We start from the raw sequence: 20,695 nt of genomic DNA, 5'->3' as shown, positions 1-20,695 counted from the left end.
AGTTTTTTTCTACTGAGATTATCATCTTTAATTTTTGCAATAACTATAAAATCAATGTATAATGAAAAACAACCTAAGCGAACCTTCCTTTCCAGTGCTTGTGGGTGTTTTCTTCCCTGCCACATAGCTCGGAAAGAGTTAACCCTCCCCACTTCTCTTCTCTGCAGTGCTGCATAAACACCAGACATTATTTCACACTGAGCATGCTTCATCTTTTCCCCTCGCCACAGTCTTGGGCTGTCAATCAGCTGTCAGCCTTCACCACATCAGCAAAATGCACACTACCACACTGTCATCACAGCAGTTGACGAGACTCTGCAAAGGGCTGTCAATCAAAAGGGGTTTCTCTTATCTCTTCTGGAAATATTTTGTCTCAAAGAAACAAAGTACCTGGTCAACAATGGAGCAGAATCTACTATTTACTCTTGTACAATGACTGTGGTGCTCTTAACAGACAGGCAATGTGTTTCTCTTCTGCAATCAAGAAAATGATCAGAGTTATTATTAGGAGAAGTTGCAAATTCCCTCTCCCCAGCTCTTCCCCTTTTTATTACAAGCACACTCATTATTGCTTTGAATCATTATAGCCACACAATGAATGAACTAAAACTGTAATCAAGAAAGACAGATGGTGTTTTTTTAAAAACAACAACAACATTTATTTAGATTTATAGCCCATCAGAATCCATTCTTTGTTTCATTCATGTGCTACAATAGCAATGGCTTGTTGTGTTTTGTGGGTTAGTAACTTTTGTGCGCTTATTTGCAAGGCTGAGCAAATTACACAGTTTAATTGCCCCAAGCTCTCAGCCCTCTTGTCAAAGACTTTCCTAAAGCCACACTGTCAAATGGAATATAGGCCAGACGACACAGCACCAGGAGAAAAAAATTGAGTTTTTTCATGATTCTAAACTGAAGGATTTAGAATTGGAACTGAGAAAAATCCAGGTTCTTTGTTGCAAAAAATGAAATTCTGCATCTAAAACGAATCATGTAATATTACACAAAAATCAAGGGTGTTAAGGATTACAGAGTTGCATCAAGATAGTTCATCTACTACAGATCTGGCTAGCGGGAGGAAAGGTCTGTTTTTGTTTTCGGGGATATCCCACTCTCGTCCCATGGGGGATCCAATAAAATACGAATATGAAAGCCTTTATTGGCATTAAGAGGGAAATCATGCAATGAAGTTTACAATAAAATCATATTATACAAAATCATATTATGCAAATATCATACAATAAAATTTACAATAAAAACATATTATAGGAACATGCGGCTACACTAAGTTGGTTACTTGATTATCACTATCCCAAGTCAGTCATTATTCAGTGCAAAATTACAATCGCATCCTCTGATTGTGAGCTGTAGGAACCTTGCCACCAAGTCAATTATTAGTGGGTCCTTTGAGGTCATAAGGAAGGACGTCTTAGTTTTAACAGGTAACCATTCGTCAGCAAATAACGGATCTATGAGTTGAGATCGGCCCCTAGCATAGACCGAACACTTTAGGAGGACATGGGAAATTGATTCCATATCGCCCTCCGGATACAATAACATGGAAGTGGAAGAACCTATTGCATGAAGCTGGAGACTGGGATATTTCATCTCCACCAGGCCTGCTTGTGAGTAAGCACCAACACTCACAAATAATTCTCATGTTGCTTTTTTGTGTGGAGGATCTTTACATGTACAAAGCACAAGAGTGCATTTCACTGGGAATCTGAGAGCCAGTCTTATCCATATTATCAAGGGGCAATCCCCATTCCAGGCTCATGTTGTAGTGAAGAGCCACCAGCCATGGTGAAGGGAATGGGAACATCATAAATCACTTTGTACATGTGAATGTCCCACAAAAATATATATAATGAAATGCAATCTCATGTATGTCTGCTTGGAAGTAAGCTCCTCTGAATTCCAAGATGATCTAAAAATGATCATCCAAATGGCAAAATTCCAAATTTCAAAAATTATCATCCCAATGTCTTTTCTCTTATTAGCCAAGAGAGATGGGAATAAGTTTACTTCTTAGATACCGGATAAATGATATCTGAGAGGCTGGATGGGCCTAGCCCCTCCCTTTGAGGCCCCCCCGGGGGGTTGCCCTGGCTAAAGCTTTGTGGATCCATTGGACAGCAGAGAAAACAGATTCTGGCTTAAATCTGCTTCTCATCAGCACTGACCTTCCTTGGGTACAAGACTTTGGCTAATTATCACAAGCCAGTATAAAGGGTATTGTTTTCAACCATTAAGTAGCATTAAAAACCAAGCAAGTTGCAACTCTGCAGTTGTTATCCACAAATTCGAGCAAGATTAACCATTTCAAGAAACTAAAAGCAATGAACCATGCAATTCTAAGCAGAGTTACTCCCTTCTGAGTCCATTGGGTTTAGAAGGCTATAACTGTCCCTAGGGATTGCAAACTGTTAATATTCCAACATTCTACGTTATTTGTTTTGATGAATAGTAGAATTCAAATAGCCCGCATGGGTGGGCCCTATAGTTTGTTTGTTTGTTTTTTTGGGGCGGAAGGAGGTAGCTTATTTCTTTTTACTACTTGACTCACAATACTTTTGAAAGCCCATTAAGCCGCTCTTAAAGGGATGGGACATTTTTCTCCAGACCAGCTGGCATCCCTATCAATAGAGCCTTCATATTATCTAGGACCAAAATCCAAAAATGTTAGTCATGCCACACATTCGCTGCAAAATGTTATCTGCTTAGAAGCTAAAGCCAGTTTTCTATTTCACACTCTTTGTGCAGTGCAATCCTATGCATGTTTGCTTCTAAGGAAGTTCCATAGTATTCAGTGGGGCTTACTCCAGGGAAAATGTGCATAAGATCGAACACTGCTGATAAAAAAAACAACCATACCAATACCTTTCCACTCATTGACCAGATGGTGAGAATAAGTTTACTCCTTAGCTGCTGGGTACTTGGTGATGAAGGCTGCATTCCTGAAAGGGGAGGGGGCTGAAGCTCCTTAGGAGCTGACGGGACCCTGTGCCGGCATAGGTGCCACCTTATCACAGAATAAAGTGACACCTATGCCGCCCTGGGGGCAAAAATGTTGGGGAGCCATGGAGCTGCCCCAGCCCCCACCACCAGCACAGCCACGCCGGAAAGGAATGGAAGGGAAAGCCCACGCTGGTGTGGGGAGGGGGCGTTCCAAGGGTTGGAGCTGACATTAGTTAGCTTCCGAACCCCTTTCGCCCCAGGAACACTCCCTTGGGCTGCGCCGTTGCTACACCACCTTTCTTGGTGGCGTAGCCTTGCTAAACTCTATGGGGGCATTTTCCGGTTTTATTTTCAAAATGTTTTTTATTTTCTTTGCAGAGGCCGGGAAGCCTCTGCCTAGCTGCTCCCCCCTTCAGGAATGGGCTGCCCGAGAGCCATCCTAAGCAGGTCTACTCAGAAATAAGTACCATTTTATTCAATGAGCTTATGTCCAAGAAAGCGTTCTTAAACCTTCAGCTTAACAGTGCAATCTTGTGCAGAGTTACTCCACTCAAAGACAATTGATTTCACCTGGCTTAGACTGGAGCAAGTCTGCATAGCATTGCATGTATTTGGCAATAAACACCCTTGAACAGAGAGGGATTAATATGTGAAGTAATGTGTGTAGGATCAGGGTATGATGGTCCACAACTTTATAAAAGAAAGGCTATAGAGAAAAATAGTGAAAGGCAAATGGGCATGCTGTTAGGCTAGCAGGGTCATAAATATTTCTAATTTGAGAATGGAATCTGCTGCAAAGCTTAAGGAATTGGAAGCAGAAAGCTTGGTGGATAATTGTGGAGTTATACAGGATATATGTGAAGTTATACAGACACAGACTTTGTGCCTGTGACAGGTCCAGTAGGAAGCCAACCCAAATAAATACAATATGTAATTCACAGTGGGTAGCCGTGTTAGTCTGTCTGCAGTAGTAGAAAAGAGCAAGAGTCCAGTAGCCCCTTAAAGACTAACAAAAATATTTTCTGGCAGGGTATGAGCTTTTGTGAGCCACAGCTCACTTCTTCAAGAAGTGAGCTGTGGCTCACGAAAGCTCATACCCTGCCAGAAAACATTTTTGTTAGTCTTTAAAATACAATATGTGACACTGTATTTAGAATGCTTAACTTCTGCCTCCTTTTTAAACCCAGGGAACAAGCTTTAGGACAGTTCTCAAACAAAGGAATTCCTAAGGGAAATCACAGGAAGACTGCTGAACTCCAGTTAATTCACAAGTTTAGAACAATGGAAACCGCACCCCCGCCACTCTCCAGGGCGGAATAGATTCTTATCTCACTGCAGATGGGAGAATTTACCGCCCCCAAGCATTTTCCCTCTGTTCTAATCAAGCTAATTACAATATGCATGGTACCTTTGAAAGCAGATTCCTTTGAAATGTGGTGTTGGAGGAGTTTTACAGAGAGCGTGGACCACCAAAAAGATAAATCAGTGGGTTCTAGATCAAACCAAGCCTGAACTGTCCCTCGAAGCTACAGTGACTAAACTGAGGTTATCATACTTTGGTCACATTATGAGAAGACAAGTCTCACTGGAAAAGGCAATAGTGCTACAAAAAGTTGAAGGCAGCAGGAAAAGAGGAAGACCCAACATGAGATGGAAGCCACACCCCTCAGTTTGCAAGACGTGAGCAAGTCTGTCAAAGATAGGACATTTTGGAGGACACTGATTCACAGGGTTGCCATGAGTCACAAGCAACCTGATGGCACTTAACACACACGTTTGCATGCTTTATAAGCGTTCTTTACAACAGCCCTCCCACCTTCTGACTAGGATAAAAGGACTCTGATCTCCATGTCTATTCTACTGTGTCTGTGGAATGTAGCTGTTGTAAAGAATGCTAGTAAAGCATGCAAACATGTGTGTGTTAAGTGCAATCAAGTTGCTTGTGACTCATGGCAACCCTGTGAATCAATGTCCTCCAAAATGTCCTTAAATCAGCACCTGAATGTCCTGGAAGGTTAAAATGTTCACGCATTGGATACTGAATGTTGTGGTTTCTGATGTCAGACTTATGTCTGTTTAACCTTTGTCGCAGGGACTGGCCTGTTTGGCCAATGTAGAGGGTGGAAGGACATTGTTGGAATGTGATGGCATAAATCATGTTAGAAGATGAGCAGGAGTATGAACCTGAGATAGTATGTCTGACATTGCTAGGCCCAGTGATCGTGTTGCTAGGATCTATATGAGAGCAAAGTTGGCATCTTGGTTTACTGCAGGCTTTGGTACCAGAGTCCATGCTACTGTTAAGTAGTTTATCATTGCGGGTGAGAAGTTGCTTTAGGTTAGCAGGCTATCTGAAAGCAAGAAAGGGTTGGCCTCCCAGTGCCTTAGCGAGGGAAGCTCAAAAGCTTACCCCCTGAAACTCTGGTTGGTCTCTAAGGTGCTCCTGGACTTGAATCGAACGGCTCTACTGCAGACCCTCATGGCTACCCTCTGGAACCAGTTTTAGGACAGCAGGCTTAAATTCAAGATGTTTGATCATTATTACAAATGTAGGCCCTGGTTAGTATTTGGATGGGAGACCACCAAGGAATACCAGGGTTGCTGTGCAGAGGAAGGCGCTGGCAAACCGCCTCTGTTAGTCTCTTGCCATGAAAACCCCAAAAGGGGTCGCCATAAGTCGGCTGCGACTTGAAGGCACTTTACACACACACACAGGCATTAACACATGTTTATTCATATTAAATATGGATTTCATTTCAAAGTTGTTGTTGTTGTTGTTTTAAAAAAAGAGACATCTATTGTGTTGTTTTTTTTTTAAAAAATAAAATAAAAATCATTTTTAATTTTTTTCCTTTATTGATTTTCACCCAGCCTACTCTGGATCCATAAAAAATCTTAGTGTAGGTGAACTATTATACATTATAATTCATACCCTAAATGGAAATATGTACTCAATTAAAAAGCCATACAACACCCAGCTTCAGACCATTTGGTTAGAACAAAATCTCTGACTTTTCCCTTCCTCCACTCCCCAATAACATCTTTCCCATCTTCTGCATATAACATTCGGAGTCTTGGAAGACCTGTATGTTTCTTGTGGTAACTGACTGTCACTGTATCACCCACACTTTGATTTGATTTGATTTTATTAGTTATTTGACAACTGCTGCCTCTTTCCAAAGAAGCAAAAGAAAAGACTTTGAACACTGTTTAAGGGATTATTGTTGACAGAATTACTATTTCGTGCTTTTCAAAGCAAGTGATAACTCTGTAAAGGCCCTCAAATTACAGCCTCCAGCAACACTGGCAGCGGCTGATCTGTCCCAATTAGGTTGAGCCAAGTTGTCAGATATCAAATTTGCTAGTTGTAATCAGTCTAAACGGCACAGATAGATCAGTAAAAAAGCAATTAGCGTCCACTTAGATTGGCGGGGGACAGTGTGAGCCTGAAAAACAAGACTACATATGAAAGAATTTGTCAACGAGTAAAAATATTTCTGTTCCCACAACTGTTTTCAAATGAATCTACTGAGTATCAAGAGTTGCGATGCGGAGCAAGTCCATAACCCCGAGCCCTAACTGAAAGAGATCTCCTGAGTGCCACTGAGGGATGAATACACCATGGTGGCGGTGGCGGTGCAGTTTTTGTGTTCTCCTTAACACCAAAACTCAGTTCAGACAAGATGGACATGGTGCGCTGTTTGGTTGACGGGGATTTAGAGAAAATGGCAGCTTGTTATGGAGTCCCACTCTCCCATGGACAGGAGAGGAATTCCTCCCAGTTTTGGAAGCTGATAGCTAGGCACTCAGATAAGGTATCCTCTTCTTTAGATTCCCATATTTCTCCAGCTACTTGGGAAACCTATTTGCAGAACATGTTTAAGGACTCTCCTCAGGCACCCCCACTAGAGAAGGTTGAGGATTTACCTATATGGCCCCCTGTCTCTGTGGGGCAGGTAGATTCCCTGATTAGTCAGCTCAGGGGAGGGAAAGCTCCAGGTGCAGACTTTATTCCACCTGAACTTTTAAAGAAAAAAAAAGATTGGTGGGCACCTCTTTTGGCCTCGCTCTTCACTTACATAGACAGGACTGGGCATATACCAAAGGACTGGGGCAGGGGAATTGTGATTTCCTTCTTTAAGAAGGACAAGAGGGATAACCCAGCCAATTACAGGCCCATCAGCTTACTCAGTATTATTAGCAAAATGTATGCTAAGCATCTCTATGATAAGCTTTCCATCTGGTTAGACCAAGGGGCTATCATCGCAGAAGATCAAGCTGGCATTAGAGAGGGTAGGGTCCACTTTAGATCACTGTCTAGTACTGCAGCACCTAATTGAAAAATATTCCTCCAGCGGTCCAACCTCGTTGTACGCAGCCTTTATAGACCTTAAAGCTGCATTCGATTCTATTTCAAGAACTAGATTTTGGAAGAAGCCGGAATGCTCCTCCATAGATTGTAGGCTTCAGTTTTTGATTCGTACCTTATATGAAAACACATCCCTCCAGATGAGATGCAGTAGACAAGGGCACCTTTCCAGAGTAGTTAATACATATAAAGGAGTGAGGCAGGGCTGCATTTTGGCACCCAAGCTGTTCAACTACTACTACAACAACATACTTGACAAGCTAAAAGACCCCATAGCTAGTGCTTCGTGCTATTTCTATATTACTCTATGCAGATGACATGGTTATACTATCCAAGACCCCCACGGGACTGAAAAGAGCCTTGCAATGGTTAGTATAGTACTGCTATGTAGAAAAGTTAGACATTAACTATTTAAGACAAAAGTTATGGCCTTTGGTGAACGGCCAAAAATGCACTCATGGAGCATCAATAGAATAGAACAGGTAACCAAATTCAAATACCTAGGTGTGGTGATACATGCTTCTGGCTCTAGAAAAGCTCACAGCGAGCATGCAGCAGAGATAGGGCAAAAATCTGCCCTAAATATAATTAAATTTCTAAGAACCAGGGGAGCTGCCAGCCGCACTTAAATTATACCAGGTGAAACTATTGGCTCAACTGATGTATGGGACCATACTTGGGCCACCCTCATCCACCTTTGTTCCATTGGAACGCATCCAATCCAAATTCCTGAGAGCTGCCTTACATCTACCTCGCTGTGTATCAAACGCCACAGCCAGATTGGAGGCAGGATTGGTGAGGGTGGAGGCAAGGGTTTGCATGGCTTCTATCACTGCATGGCTTAAGCTAAACCTTATCCCCCAAGGATTGCTACCCCTGCTACTGCAGGACACATTTCAATCATCATGGCTAAAGGAGATTCTCAACAAATTGGCCCGACTGGGCCTTTCTCCATCTTCCCTATTAGCCATGGGCTTAGAACAAGCAGCAAGCTTTCTGAAGCAAAGGCTTGAAGATACCGAACGTCAGGCAGACCTGGGGAAATCACCCTTCTTCTTGGCTCCAGAAAAATCTAGATACCTAGCTACCCCTGCAGCATATTTCTCCCATTTGGAATTTATCAACTGTAGGAAGGCCTACACTCTAGCCAGATGTTATGCCCTGCCTTCAGCTGTCCTAGAAGGAAAATACAAGAAGATTCCAAGATTAGAAAGGCTTGCAGGTCAGGAGACACTGAAATCACCGAACATGTATTGTTCAGTTGTTCATTCTATCATGAGGTCCATATTAAATTCATTGCTCCCCTGATCAGTGAATTCCCCGATAAGCCAGTAGAATTCCTGACTAAGAGGCTCCAGATGGGTGAAACTCCACACTTTTTGCTCCCAACTGCCAATTTTGTGCCATAGCAATTAAAACTCGCAAAAATAGAATGGAAAAATGTCAAGTTAATTCTTGTGATTTGTTTTAATATGTTACATTTTAATATCATTGGTTTTTTATCTAATTTTGTAATTTATACTAGTTTTGCAGTTTTATTAAGTCAGATAATTTTATGTATTAACCTTTGGCTGGTCAAACAGACTGTATCAATAAATATCTAGCTAGCTACTCTCCCATGGACAGCCAGTTTTCATTTTGGAAGTGCTCCTGGATCCAGGGCTCCTTTTGAATGGTTGAGTGGGCGCCTGGACAGGAGTGCAAGCTGCTTATCTTGGTGGATACACCAGCTGCCCATTTTCCTAGAGAATAAGAATCTGGCTGTTATCACACATACTGTTATCACACAACTTCTCAACTCTAATATGATCGTGTGTTCTATGTGGCATTGGCCTTGCGAACAACTGCAAAGTTCCAGCTGGCCCAGAAAGCAGGAGCACAACTTCTGTCTGATGCTAGCCACTTACAGCACACAACACTTAATGAGCTCTGTTTTGCAAATCCCATAAAACCTGAATTTTGGGGTACCTTAAAGGTAGTCACAACTGACTCATGGTGACCCCATGAAGTTCTACCTTATGGGGTTTTCAAAGCAAGAGATAAGCAAAGCTAGTTTGCCATTGCCTTCCTCTGCATAGCAGCCCCAGTCTTCACTGGTGGTCTCCCATCCAAGTACTGACCCTGCTTAGCTTCTGAGCTCTGAAGAGACCCAGCTAGGCTGGGCTGCTAGGAGTACCTTAGACAACACCTTATCCCATATATACCCCCATATTAGTTGAGTTCAACAGAACAAAATCTGCTTGGGACGCCACCACTGTCTGTGGGATGGTTGCCTTTGACTAGAAGCAGGTCTTACTCAGCAGTGGCCTCAGCTCTGTGGAACTCATTCCTGTAGAAGCCTAGAGTCCTAGTCAATCCTTTGTTCAATGCAAGAAATCCAAAGCTGAAGCATTACCAACAGAACTCTCCCATTAGGCAATGGGTTCCATTACCATTCCGCTCTGTCCATTAGAAAGTTTCTCCTAATGTACAACAGAAACCAGCCCTCCTGTCCCTTAAGTCCACTCGATCTTTGTATTCTGCTCAATCTTCTTTTCTCCAGGCTAAACATATTCAGTTTCTTCAAACACATGCAGTGCCAGGACCATTCCAGTAAAGATATATCTGTTTTGCATGGCCTTCTTACGATATTAATTACAATGCTAGTTTCACTGATTGTCATAATGAAATTGTTTAATTGTAATGTTTTCTATACATTTTATGGTGTTTATATTTCAACTGCGAATGCTTTATATTTCAACACTGTATGCTTTAGATGGAAAAGCTGCATACTAGGGCTGTCGATTCGGCCCGAACTGAAAAACAGCTGAATTTCCCCTGATTCAGCGGTTTTTAGTTCGGGACGAACCGAACTCAAAAAAGGTGGGAAACCGGGGGAGCCGAATTCAGCGAGTTCGGGAGTTCACGAATACATTTGGCAAATTTGGGGCGTCAGTATCAGCATAACCGTCAGTAAGCAGTATTCTCCTCCCCCGGCCAATCGGTGGCCAAGCTGGGTCTTCTTCTGGCCAATCAGTCAGGATTGAGTACTGGAGGAATCAGCTGCTGCGCGGCCGGGCCGGGGAGAGAGAGAGAGTGAGAGAAATCCTCATGGGGGGTGCTTGTGCACATTTGCTCCTTTCCATGGCTGCAGGGGCCGCATTTTTGGGGGTAGAGACCCCAAACTTTCAGCGGAGCTTCAGACAAGCCTTCTTAAGAGACCCCCCAAGTTTTGTAAACATTGGGTCAGGGGGTCCCGAGATATGGGCTCCACCCCTTTCTCCTCCCCCCTTTTTCATTTCCGTGGCTGCAGGGGGCGCTTTTTTGGGGGTGCAGCCCCCAAACTTTCAGCATAGCTTCAGATGAGCCTTCTTAAGAAACCCCCCAAGTTTTGTAAAGATGGGTTCAGTGGGGGCAGAAATATGGGCTCCCCCCTTTTCTCTTTCCGTGGCTGCAGGGGGTGCATTTTTGGGGGTGCAGCCCCGAAACATTCAGCATAGCTTCAGACGAGCCTTCGTAAGAGACCCCCCAAGTTTTGTAAACATTGGGTCGGGGGTCCCTATTGGGATGAATGGATCACCCGATCCTGTATGCATCTCCAGAGCGGCAAAACCTTCCGGGCTTAAATGGAATCATATTGGATTACCCAGTCCTCCTAGCCCCTCCTGATGGAACAGAAGACAGCCACAGTAAGACCCCTTTGGGGGCTTTAATCTATAATATTTCTCCTGTGTGTGTGTGTGTGTGTGGGGAAAGCAGAGTCTGTGTGTGTGTGGGGAGGGAGCAGTTTCTTTGGGTGGGGGGGAAGCCAAAGGGGGCTTTTGCCCGTTCTGCCTGGGGTGTGTGTGCCCCCTCGAGTCTCTCTCTCCCTGGTTTGAGGGGGGGCTTCAGTTGTGTGTCCTCAGGTTTTCCCTCATTCATAAGATCAGTTAGGTCTATTTTGATGCTTGCTCAAAACTGGTTTTCAAATGGTTACTTAAAGAATGCATTTGCCTGGTCCCGGGTCCGATGCAAAAGGGGAAATTCCACCCCCTCCTGCTCATTATGCATAGCTAGCTGCCTCTGTCCCTTTCCATGGTTTGCAAACTCCCAGGTGTCAGGTGTTGCTTTGCATGGTTGCAAAGGTGTTGCTTTGCAGTTGTGGGTGTTGCTTTGCAGTTGTGTTGCTTTGCAGTGTTGCTTTGCAGTTCTGTTGCTTTGCAAACTTCTTAGCATCTGCCCCGCCCTTGCTCTCAGCTGTTTGTCGGGGCTGGGAGCTTTGTGCGTGGGGGGCAAGCTCTGCTCAGAGATGCACATTAAGGGTGGGGGGGACCCCTTTCGGGGCCCATATCTCATCCCCCCCTGACCCAATCTTTACAAAACTTGGGGGGTCTTGCAAGAAGGGTCCTTTGAAGCTCCGCTGAAAGTTTGGGACCTCTACCCCCAAAAATACCCCCCCTGGAGCCGCGGAAAGGAGCGGTTGGGTTTTTAATGGCTTTATTCAGCTGATTTTTTTTCCGAACTTTGAATTCGCGCCGAATTGCACGGACCCGAAGCGGGGGAGTTCAGACTTCGGCATATCCCGAATCCAGACGGGCTGAATTCAGCCGAATCCGAACTATACCAATTTTTTTTTCAACAGCCCTACTGCATACCAATTTATGGAAAAGTGGGGAGGTACCCATTACACATCTGTACTATCTGCAGAAAATAAAGATGTACTTAAATTTTAGGCCACTGCACTCATCAGTTAATTCTATCAATCAATTAATCAACTCAAGCTCTGGGACCAATTTTGATCTGCAGGATTGGAAGTTTCGGGCTGTTTAAAGCCTTTATCAGTTGGACTACATGGTGCAGTTGCACTGGAGTGTAGAAGAAGTGAAGTTTTAATTTAGAAGCCTACCAAGTGCACCTGCATTCTTCCCTGATTGGCTGGTGGGAGCCTGTTTAGAGGCAGGAGAAAACCACTTATATTATGTGTAAGGGTTGCCGGCTTCTTGTAAAAAAACACAGGTTGGATCCTATGAATGCATGGGCTCTAACCCACATACCTTGCTTTGCCTGCCTGTAGAGCTCGCCCTGAAACATCCTTTGCAGGAGCCTCCCCACATTCATAACCCTAGATCCCACTTTGCCAAGTAAGCACTAGATTTTACAAACCAACCAACCTCAACTGTCTGCCAATCCTGATTCAAAACCCAAACCAGAAGCATCTTCTGACTACACCTCAGGGCTTTTACAACTGTGGGGTTTAGCCTGTCTTTACCCCTTTATACTTACTAATGTTAGCATTTGTAAAAGCAGTTAATGTGTTTGATATAGAAAGAAAAAGAAAGAGACTGCTCTACGGGGTCAAACATATTCTAAGCCAATCCATTCCCATACAATCCTTTCTTAATCTATTATTTATTTATTTACCTCATTTATACCCTGCCCCTGTTACCAATGGGGATCCTAAGCAGCTCACATGATTCTTCTCTCCTCCTTTTTATCCTCACAACAATCTTGTGAAGGAGGTTAGGCTGAGAGTATATGCCTGGCCCAAGGTTACCTGGCACGCTTCCATGGCAGAGTGGGGATTCGAACCTGGGGATGCTTATTAAATTTGCAGATGATAGTAAACTGGGAGAGGTAGCAAATACGGTAGAAGACAGAGCCAGGATACAGGATGATCTTGACAGGCTGGAGAACTGGGCTAAAACTAATAAAATGCACTTCAACAAAGATAAATGTAAAGTTCTGCATTTAGGTAGGAAAAATCAAATGCATAATTATACGATGGGGGAGACTTGTCTTAGCAGTAGTGTGTGCAAAAAGGATCTTGGGGTCTTAGTAGACCAAACACTGAATATGAGTCAGCAGTGTGATGCGGTAGCTAAAAAGGCAAATGAGATCTTGGGCTGTATCAACAGAAGTACAGTGTCCAGATCACGCAAAGTGATGGTATCGCTTTACTCTGCTCTGGTTAGACCTCACCTAGAGTATTGTGTTCACTTTTGGGCACTGCAATTTAAGAAAGATGTAGACAAGCTGGAACGTGTCCAGAGGAGGGCAACAAAGTTGGTGAGGGATCTGGAGACCAAGTCCTATGATGAAAGGTTGAAGGAGCTGGGTATGTTTAGCCTGAAGAGGAAAAGATTGAGAGGTGATATAACCATCTTCAAGTACTTGAAGGGCTGTCATATAGAGGATGGTGCTGAGTTGTTTTCTGTTGCCCAGAAGGTCGAACCAGAACCAACGGGTTGAAATTAAATCAAAAGAGTGTCTGTCTAGACATCAGAAAGAATTTTCTAACAGTTAGAGCGGTTCCTCAGTGGAACAGGCTTCCTCAAGAGGTGGTAAGCTCTCCTTCCCTGGAGGTTTTTAAGTAGAGGCTAGTTGGCCAACTGTCAGCAATACTGATTCTGTGACCTTAGGCAGATCATGAGAGGGCACCTTGGACATCTTCTGGGCATGGAGTAGGGATCACTGGGAAAGCGGGGGGGGGGAGGTAATTTGGAATTTCCTGTATTGTGCAGGGGGTTGGACTAGATGACCCTGGTGGTCCCTTCCAGCTCTATTTTTCTATGATTCTTCCACATCCTGATCCAGCACTCTAAGCCCTACACTGCACTGGCTTCCCCATCTCAGTCAAGGCCAGTTCTCTCATGCAACGGCACAACGAGAAGGGTGCCAAAGTACCAAAGGGGCTCAGCTCACTCCCAGTCAATGCCACAAGAGATGACCAGCATCCCATTATGGGCCAGGCTGGTGGTGGTGTGGCCCAGGAGATATTTTTGCTTGTGGCAACCAAATATCTTGAACCAGTCATGAGCTTGGCGGGGGCGAGGGAAGACTTGTTTTCCAAATCTATGCTGCAAATGTGTTTCATAATTCCTTTTTTTCTCAACAAAAGTTATTCCACTTATTCATCAATCTTATTTCACCTCAATCTTCTTCCATGGAGCTCAGGGTGGCATATGGGATGATGATTCTCCCATTTTCTCCTTACAACAACCCCGGAGGTTGGTTGACTTGTCCAAGACCTCACAGTGAGGTTCCTCACTCAGTGGACATTTGAACCCAGATCCCCTTGACCCAAGAGCCATATTCTCTCAGCCATGACACCACGCAGGCTCCACTCTAAGGAAAGCTCTCTTTGAACCTTGATACACACTGAACATCAAGGTGATGCTGTCTTCAGGCACTCGCTGATCTCTGTTTTACAGGCTAAATACACAGAAGCAACGTTGGAAAGTCATAATACGCTTTTCCCCTTACTGTATCGCTTTGGTCCGTCTTCCAAACAAAACGAAAGAGTTAAGGTTGCGTCATCTTCAAAGAACTCCGTCGCAAATGCGTCCCACCAGAGGCTGTCACTGTCCTGAGAGGGAACAAAGCATACATTTAGAAAGAAAGAAATCAGTTCTAACTTCAAAGTCAAAGTGATCACTTCCCATAAAAGGTTCTTCTCAAAGCCACACTGACTTTCCCCCAAACATTCTCAATGTGGGAAGATTCATAAAAGTGTGCTCTAGTATTTCAGAAGAGAACCATGCCAGAGAATGGCGGTCTGAACAAAGCACATAAACCTTTTGAAATTCTGGTGTCTTTAAATTTCCTCTCAGATTTGCCCTGCTGCAGAGCCAACCTTGCCAGATATTTTTAAAGCCCCAGCCCCAGAGACAGCTGGTGATGGCCCCTCCATTTTTCACATTCTGGTCACTGGAGCACCAGTACTTAGAAACACAGTTTTAGTAAAAGAAAATCTAAATTCAACATTAGGCTATAGGGACAAATGGAACATTTACTTAGATAAACCATTGAGTGATCAAGAATGGGAATATATTTTTTCAAAGGGATTAGATTTCTCAGTTAGCTTGCAAATAAGAGAAAATCTAATTAAGATGGTATATATGTGGTATTTAACTCCAATTAGAATAAATAAAATCTACAAATCAGTGAATGATAGTTGTTGGTACTGCGATAAAAAACAAGCTGTGAGAGTTCCCCTTCTCTGAGTCTATTTCTCCAAATCAATTGCTCAGGCGTTGATACAGAAACAAAGGATTTATTGAAGACATCAGGAGATGAGACAGGCACAGGTAGAAAGTTGCAAGTGAGGGGCTTATCGGGTTTACAGAATATATTGACTCCAGGGCACTGGGGCACTGGGGTTCACACTTATTGTTATGGGAAGTTACAAGCTTGGCATAATACAAAACATCAAACGAGTCCCAGGAAGTCTGCTGAAGCTATCACACTTCCAAGGCCGCATCGGCCTGAGGGAGTACTGACAGGAAGAACAGCGGGGGGGAGATACTTGGGGCAATCAGGCCAGGCGCCTGGGACCAGAAGGTGTGAACTGCTTTTACGAGTTCACTGATAACAAAGCAGGTGATGGAAAGCAGAGACACAGAGTCAGAGACACAGAGACCCTCACACAAGCAGCCTTCATACATATGTGGTGGAAATGTGAGAGAACTATAACTTTCTGGAATGAAATAGTGAAATATCTGTCCGTTGGAATGATTGATATCCCATGTAAACCTGGGATACTTTTGTTAAATTTAGCCCCTAACCTAACTAAAGATAAACGATGTTGACAGGCCCTTGTTGGTTCAGGCCTGGTCCCTTGACATGACTCTGTTAGACCATTGCTGGTTCAGGCCTGGCTCTGGCACCGTGTCAAGCGACCTTGGTTCACATGCCTGTAACTACTGTGTATACTTCCCTTCCTGCAGCTGCCTAGTTGTTTGGTCAGAGAAGTCTTATATCGGGTTTACCTCATTGAGTTTTTCTCTAGTAGCTAAAGTGCTTTTAAGCTAGAGCTTTCCCTATTGTGATTATTAGCAGCCTTCCTCTGTTTCTGTACAGATAGTTCTTATATTTACCTTTTTGCTCCTAATAAAGTATACTGCTTCAGGATCACCTGCCTGAGTGTGTTTGCTTTTGGGATGCTATAGGTAAACGCCTGATTCTGACATTAGGCTGCTAATCATCACAATACTTTTTACCTTCTGTGGATTTTGGATGCGGTGTTGAGATCCCCACCACAAGCCATGGCGGCAGAGCGGGTTGATCTCCCGCAACGCCTTGAGGAAGAGGCAGAGGAAGACTTCCGACAGTTGCTCCTGAGGGAAACGCAGCTTGCTCAGGAGGAGGCTCGATGGCTTGCTGGGCTGGTAGCCGCACAGTGGCACCAGGTGTGGGCTGCCCAGGAGGAAGCTAAGGAGCTTCACGGGCTGGAAGCCACGCAATGCACCAGGTGCCAGGTGGCTCACCCTTCTCCTGGGAGAAGCACAGCTCGCCCAGGAGGAAGCAGAGCTGCTTGCCGGGCTGGTAGCCACGCAATGTGCCCGCGAGGAGACGCGAGCCCCAGGGACAGGGGTCACCCAGTCAACCAACGCGAGTGCTGGCGGTGACGGACGACCAGACTATCCGCAGACGCGGACTGACCTGCAGCGAGAGGGTGAGGGCACCCGAGGAGCCAGACCTCGGGTTTGGGGACTTACAGATTCTGAGGCCCTGCTGTGGAAACCCCTGGAGGGGTTACCTACTAGTGTGAGCACCAGTGCTCAGGAGGGCCTTGGAGACTATCCGTTTGACACAATCCGGAAAGTTCCGGGCATATCGGAGGAATCGCCGCCGTGGGGCGTGGACCTCTGCTGCATGCAGGGGTGGCGAGACAGGGACATGAACTGTCTCCAAGCACAGCAAAGCCGAGAGACGGAGGATAGGTGCCAGTGACTTCGACACCAGAATTTGGAGCTTATGGAACAGTTTGCAGTGATGCAGACAGCGATGGACGGACTTTGGCAGGAAGTGGCCAAACTCGGCCAGGTGCAGCTGCCCTGCTGGCACCTCCGCTGCCTCAGCAGGTGCATGTAGCACCGCCACCCGTTCTTTCCCCAGCGCCCGCCGCTTCGCCAGTGCCTGCGGTCCCGGGACAACCCGCTCCCCTGCCACAACAGGCGCCACGGAGGGAGCTGAGAGCCTCTTTTGACCGCTCAGGGGAGAAGCTTCCCTACTTTCTACTCCAAGTAGACAGTTTCATGAGGGAGCAGAGGGCTACTTTCGCTTCAGAGGAAAGTCGGGTGGGATATGTAGCCTCGCTTCTGGAAGGAGAAGCAGCGAGCTGGATGGTCCAGCAGTTCGGCCTTCGTTCCTGCACACTGCGGTCCCTGAATGACTTTATGGTGGCGCTCAGACGGCGTTTCGAGAACCCATTCCAGAGCGAGCGAGCCAAGACGGCTCTCCTTGAGCTTCGCCAGGGAACCAAGTCGGTGATACAGTATGCAGGAGAGTTTCGATTGCTGGCTAGCAAAGTTGTAGATTGGAGTGAAGCAACTCGGGTGCAGTATTTCCAAGAAGGACTAAACCCCAAGATTCTCCACTGGGCTTTCATGCAGGGCAACCCGCCAGATCTGGAAGGGTGGATTTTGTTAGCGGTAGAAGTGGAAAACAGCCGACAAGTCTAAGCTGCGACTCAAGCAGGCCGCCTTAAGAGGAAGCTCTCGAGCGCCAAAGAGAGCGGCTGCTCCGACAACGGAGAAAGCAAAGCGTTTTCAGAGTGGGGCATGCCTAATTTGCAGCGATATAGGACATTTCGCCGCCGTTTGCCGTTCCCGGCTGGAAGGGTCCCCTGCCACGCCCCAGCTACCCAGACGGAAGATGGTGCGAGTCAGGAGCAAGGATCATCGGAGGAGCGCAACGCCCGGAAGGCAAGGATCCACCGCACTCAACCTCATCCCATCCTCCCCAAAGAAACAGCGTACAGCATCACTTGACCCAACGAGGTCACAGATTACAAATCCCCCCAGGCCGAGCCCAGACGTCTCACCCGCCACAGAAGAAGAGGACCCTAGGAGTTACGAGTCAAAAAACGTCCTTGGTCTGCTGTAAAGGGAGCTCCACAGCAGACCTCAACCGTCAAGAAGCAGGGAGCTCCAGAAATGGTGAGCGATGTGGCAGAGACTTTGTTGTTAGATGTGGTTTTACAAAACTATAAGGGGGGCCCCTCAGGTAACGGTAGAGGCCCTAGTTGTTTCCGGGTGCGCACGTACTTTGATCAGTGAAGAGACTTTTAAAGCCTTAAAAGTGAAAGCAGTGCGCTTGCCCGAGGCTGTCCAATTTGCCCAGATGGATGGCAGTAACTTTAAGGGGGGGCCCAGTGTATAAACATACGAGTCCAGTAGCGATGGGAGTTGGGTCGCACTGGGAACAGTTACATTTTACCATTGCTTCTGGCATTCAGTACCCAGTGGTACTAGGAGCCAATTGGCTGCAAAGGCACAGTCCTACCATTGACTGGGCAGCCAGGACTATTGCTTTCGCTCAGCCCCAGTGCGACCACCATCGTAAAGAGGTGGCTGTCAAGGCCTGTGCCATGTCGGCGGGGTCCAGTGTCTCTCAGTTGCCTAAAGAATATGCCTCGTTTGCTGATGTGTTTAACGAGGAGTGTGATATTCTGCCACCCCACCTCAAGACGGATTGTGCTATCAAACTGGTGGGGGAGGGCAAGCTGCCTAAGGGAAAAATTTATCCCATGAGTCCTAAAGAGAAAGCAGTTCTAAAACAGTTCTTGGACAAGAATCTAGCCCGTGGTTTCATCCGACCTTCATCAGCCCCCTGTTCAGCCCCCTCATTCTTTGTGCGAAAAAAGACAGGGGATCTACGCTTGTGTATTGACTTTTGGAGACTCAATGCAGTTACCCAGACAAATGCCTATCCCCTTCCATTGATTCCCTGACTTGCTCAGCCAACTGAAGGAGGAACACATTTTTATCAAATTGGACTTGGTCGAAGCTTATTACCGAGTTCGAATTTGAAAAGGGGACGAATGGAAAACAGCCTTTTCCAGCTGTTTTGGGATGTTAGAGTACCTAGTTATGCCCTTCGGGTTAAGTGGGGCTCCCAGCGTCTTTATGCAAATGATTAATGAGGTACTGCATGACTTATTGTTCAAAGGGGTGATCGTCTACCTAGATGACATTTTGATTTACTTGAAAACCCGAGAGGAGCATGTAAAATTGGTCAAAGAAGTTCTGAGACGTCTCAGAGACAATTATTTGTTTGCCAAGTTGTCCAAATGTGAGTTTCACCAGGATCAACTAACTTTCTTGGGATAGGTGGTTTCGCCCAGAGGTCTGGCCATGGATCCCGAAAAGGTGCGAGTGGTGTTAGAATGGGAGCCCCCCACAACTCGCAAACAGCTACAGCAGTTTCTCGGGTTCGCAAATTTCTACAGGTGTTTCCTCAACAATTTTGCACAAGTGGCTTTACCCTTAATGGACCTACTAAAAACTAAGGGGAACGGGAGTTTGGCAATCCTACCCTCCTCCCGACTGGCTTGGACGCCAGTAGACTGGCTTGGACGCATGCGTTTGACACCCTGAAAAAACTGTTCACTTCCGAGCCCATACTCAAACACCCTGACTGCGATAAGCCATTTGTTGTCCAAGTAGATGCCTCCGATGTAGCCATGGTGGGGGGGGGGGCTCTCTTGCAACAGGGGGATGAGGTGCAGCTCCAACCCTATGTGTATTTTTCAAAAAATTCACGGCGTCTGAAATGAATTGGCCCATTTGGGAGAAAGAGGCTGCCGCAGTCAAACATGCCCTCACGGTATGGAGACATTTCTTAGAGGGGGCTGAGATCCCGTTTGAGGTATGGACAGAACACAAAAATTTAGAAGCATTAAAGGGAACACACAAACTCACTGCAAAACAGGTGCGCTGGGCTGAGTTCTTTTCCAAGTTTCGATTTGTGTTAAAGCATGTCCCGGGGAAGCAAAACCACCTCGAGGACACGCTTTCTCGGCTTCCCCAGTATCAGAGCAAGGTGGAGCGCCCTACGGACTCACTCTTCACCCCCGAACAGTGAGGGGTGATGCCGAGTTTGGCAGTCCAGACTCAATCCCAGGCACAGAAGGCTCCCGCCCCGGAGGAGCCGCCGGAGGTTCTTCCCCCAGTCCGGGAAGATTCTACCGAAGGGTCTCCTCCCTTAGAGGGGCTACCAGACACTTTTAAAAAAGCCTTAATTGAAGCCTGCCAAACGGAAAGAGCTGCCAATGAACTACCTGACAAACCGACTTCCCGGGGGGAGTTTGGGTTCAAGGAAACCAAACTGTATGTTCCAACTGCCTTGCGGAGGGAGGTGATGGATTGGGGCCACGGGTCCAAAATAGCTGGGCATTTCGTTAAAACCCTGCATTTGGTATGCAGACAGTTCTGGTGGCCAGGGATGAGAGCGGACTTGGACTCTTTCATTCGCAGCTGTCCCACATGAGCTACAGCCAAAAAGGTGGTGGGGAAGCCGCCTGGACTATTAAAGCCATTAGAGGCACCTTCAGCTCCCTGGGAAGTCATTGCCATGGATTTTGTCACCAAACTCCCTCCTAGCCGAGGGAAGATGGTACTTTGGGTG

The 20,695-nt window shown here is 45.9% G+C and overlaps 1 protein-coding gene across 5 annotated transcripts in view; it reads right to left on the bottom strand.

The window, feature by feature from the left end:
- LDB2 (LIM domain binding 2) overlaps positions 1–20,695 on the bottom strand; it is a 334,225-nt gene that overhangs the window by 165,220 nt on the left and 148,310 nt on the right. For all 5 annotated transcript variants that reach the window (XM_056855338.1, XM_056855339.1, XM_056855340.1 and 2 more), the window contains exon 2: positions 14,549–14,651. In XM_056855338.1, coding sequence (XP_056711316.1) covers positions 14,549–14,651 — 103 coding nt within the window. The remainder of the gene's footprint in view (positions 1–14,548; positions 14,652–20,695) is intronic.

Source organism: Euleptes europaea, chromosome 9, assembly GCF_029931775.1.
Source record: "Euleptes europaea isolate rEulEur1 chromosome 9, rEulEur1.hap1, whole genome shotgun sequence".
NCBI lineage: Eukaryota > Metazoa > Chordata > Lepidosauria > Squamata > Sphaerodactylidae > Euleptes > Euleptes europaea.
This window is presented reverse-complemented; position numbering and strand designations above follow the sequence as displayed.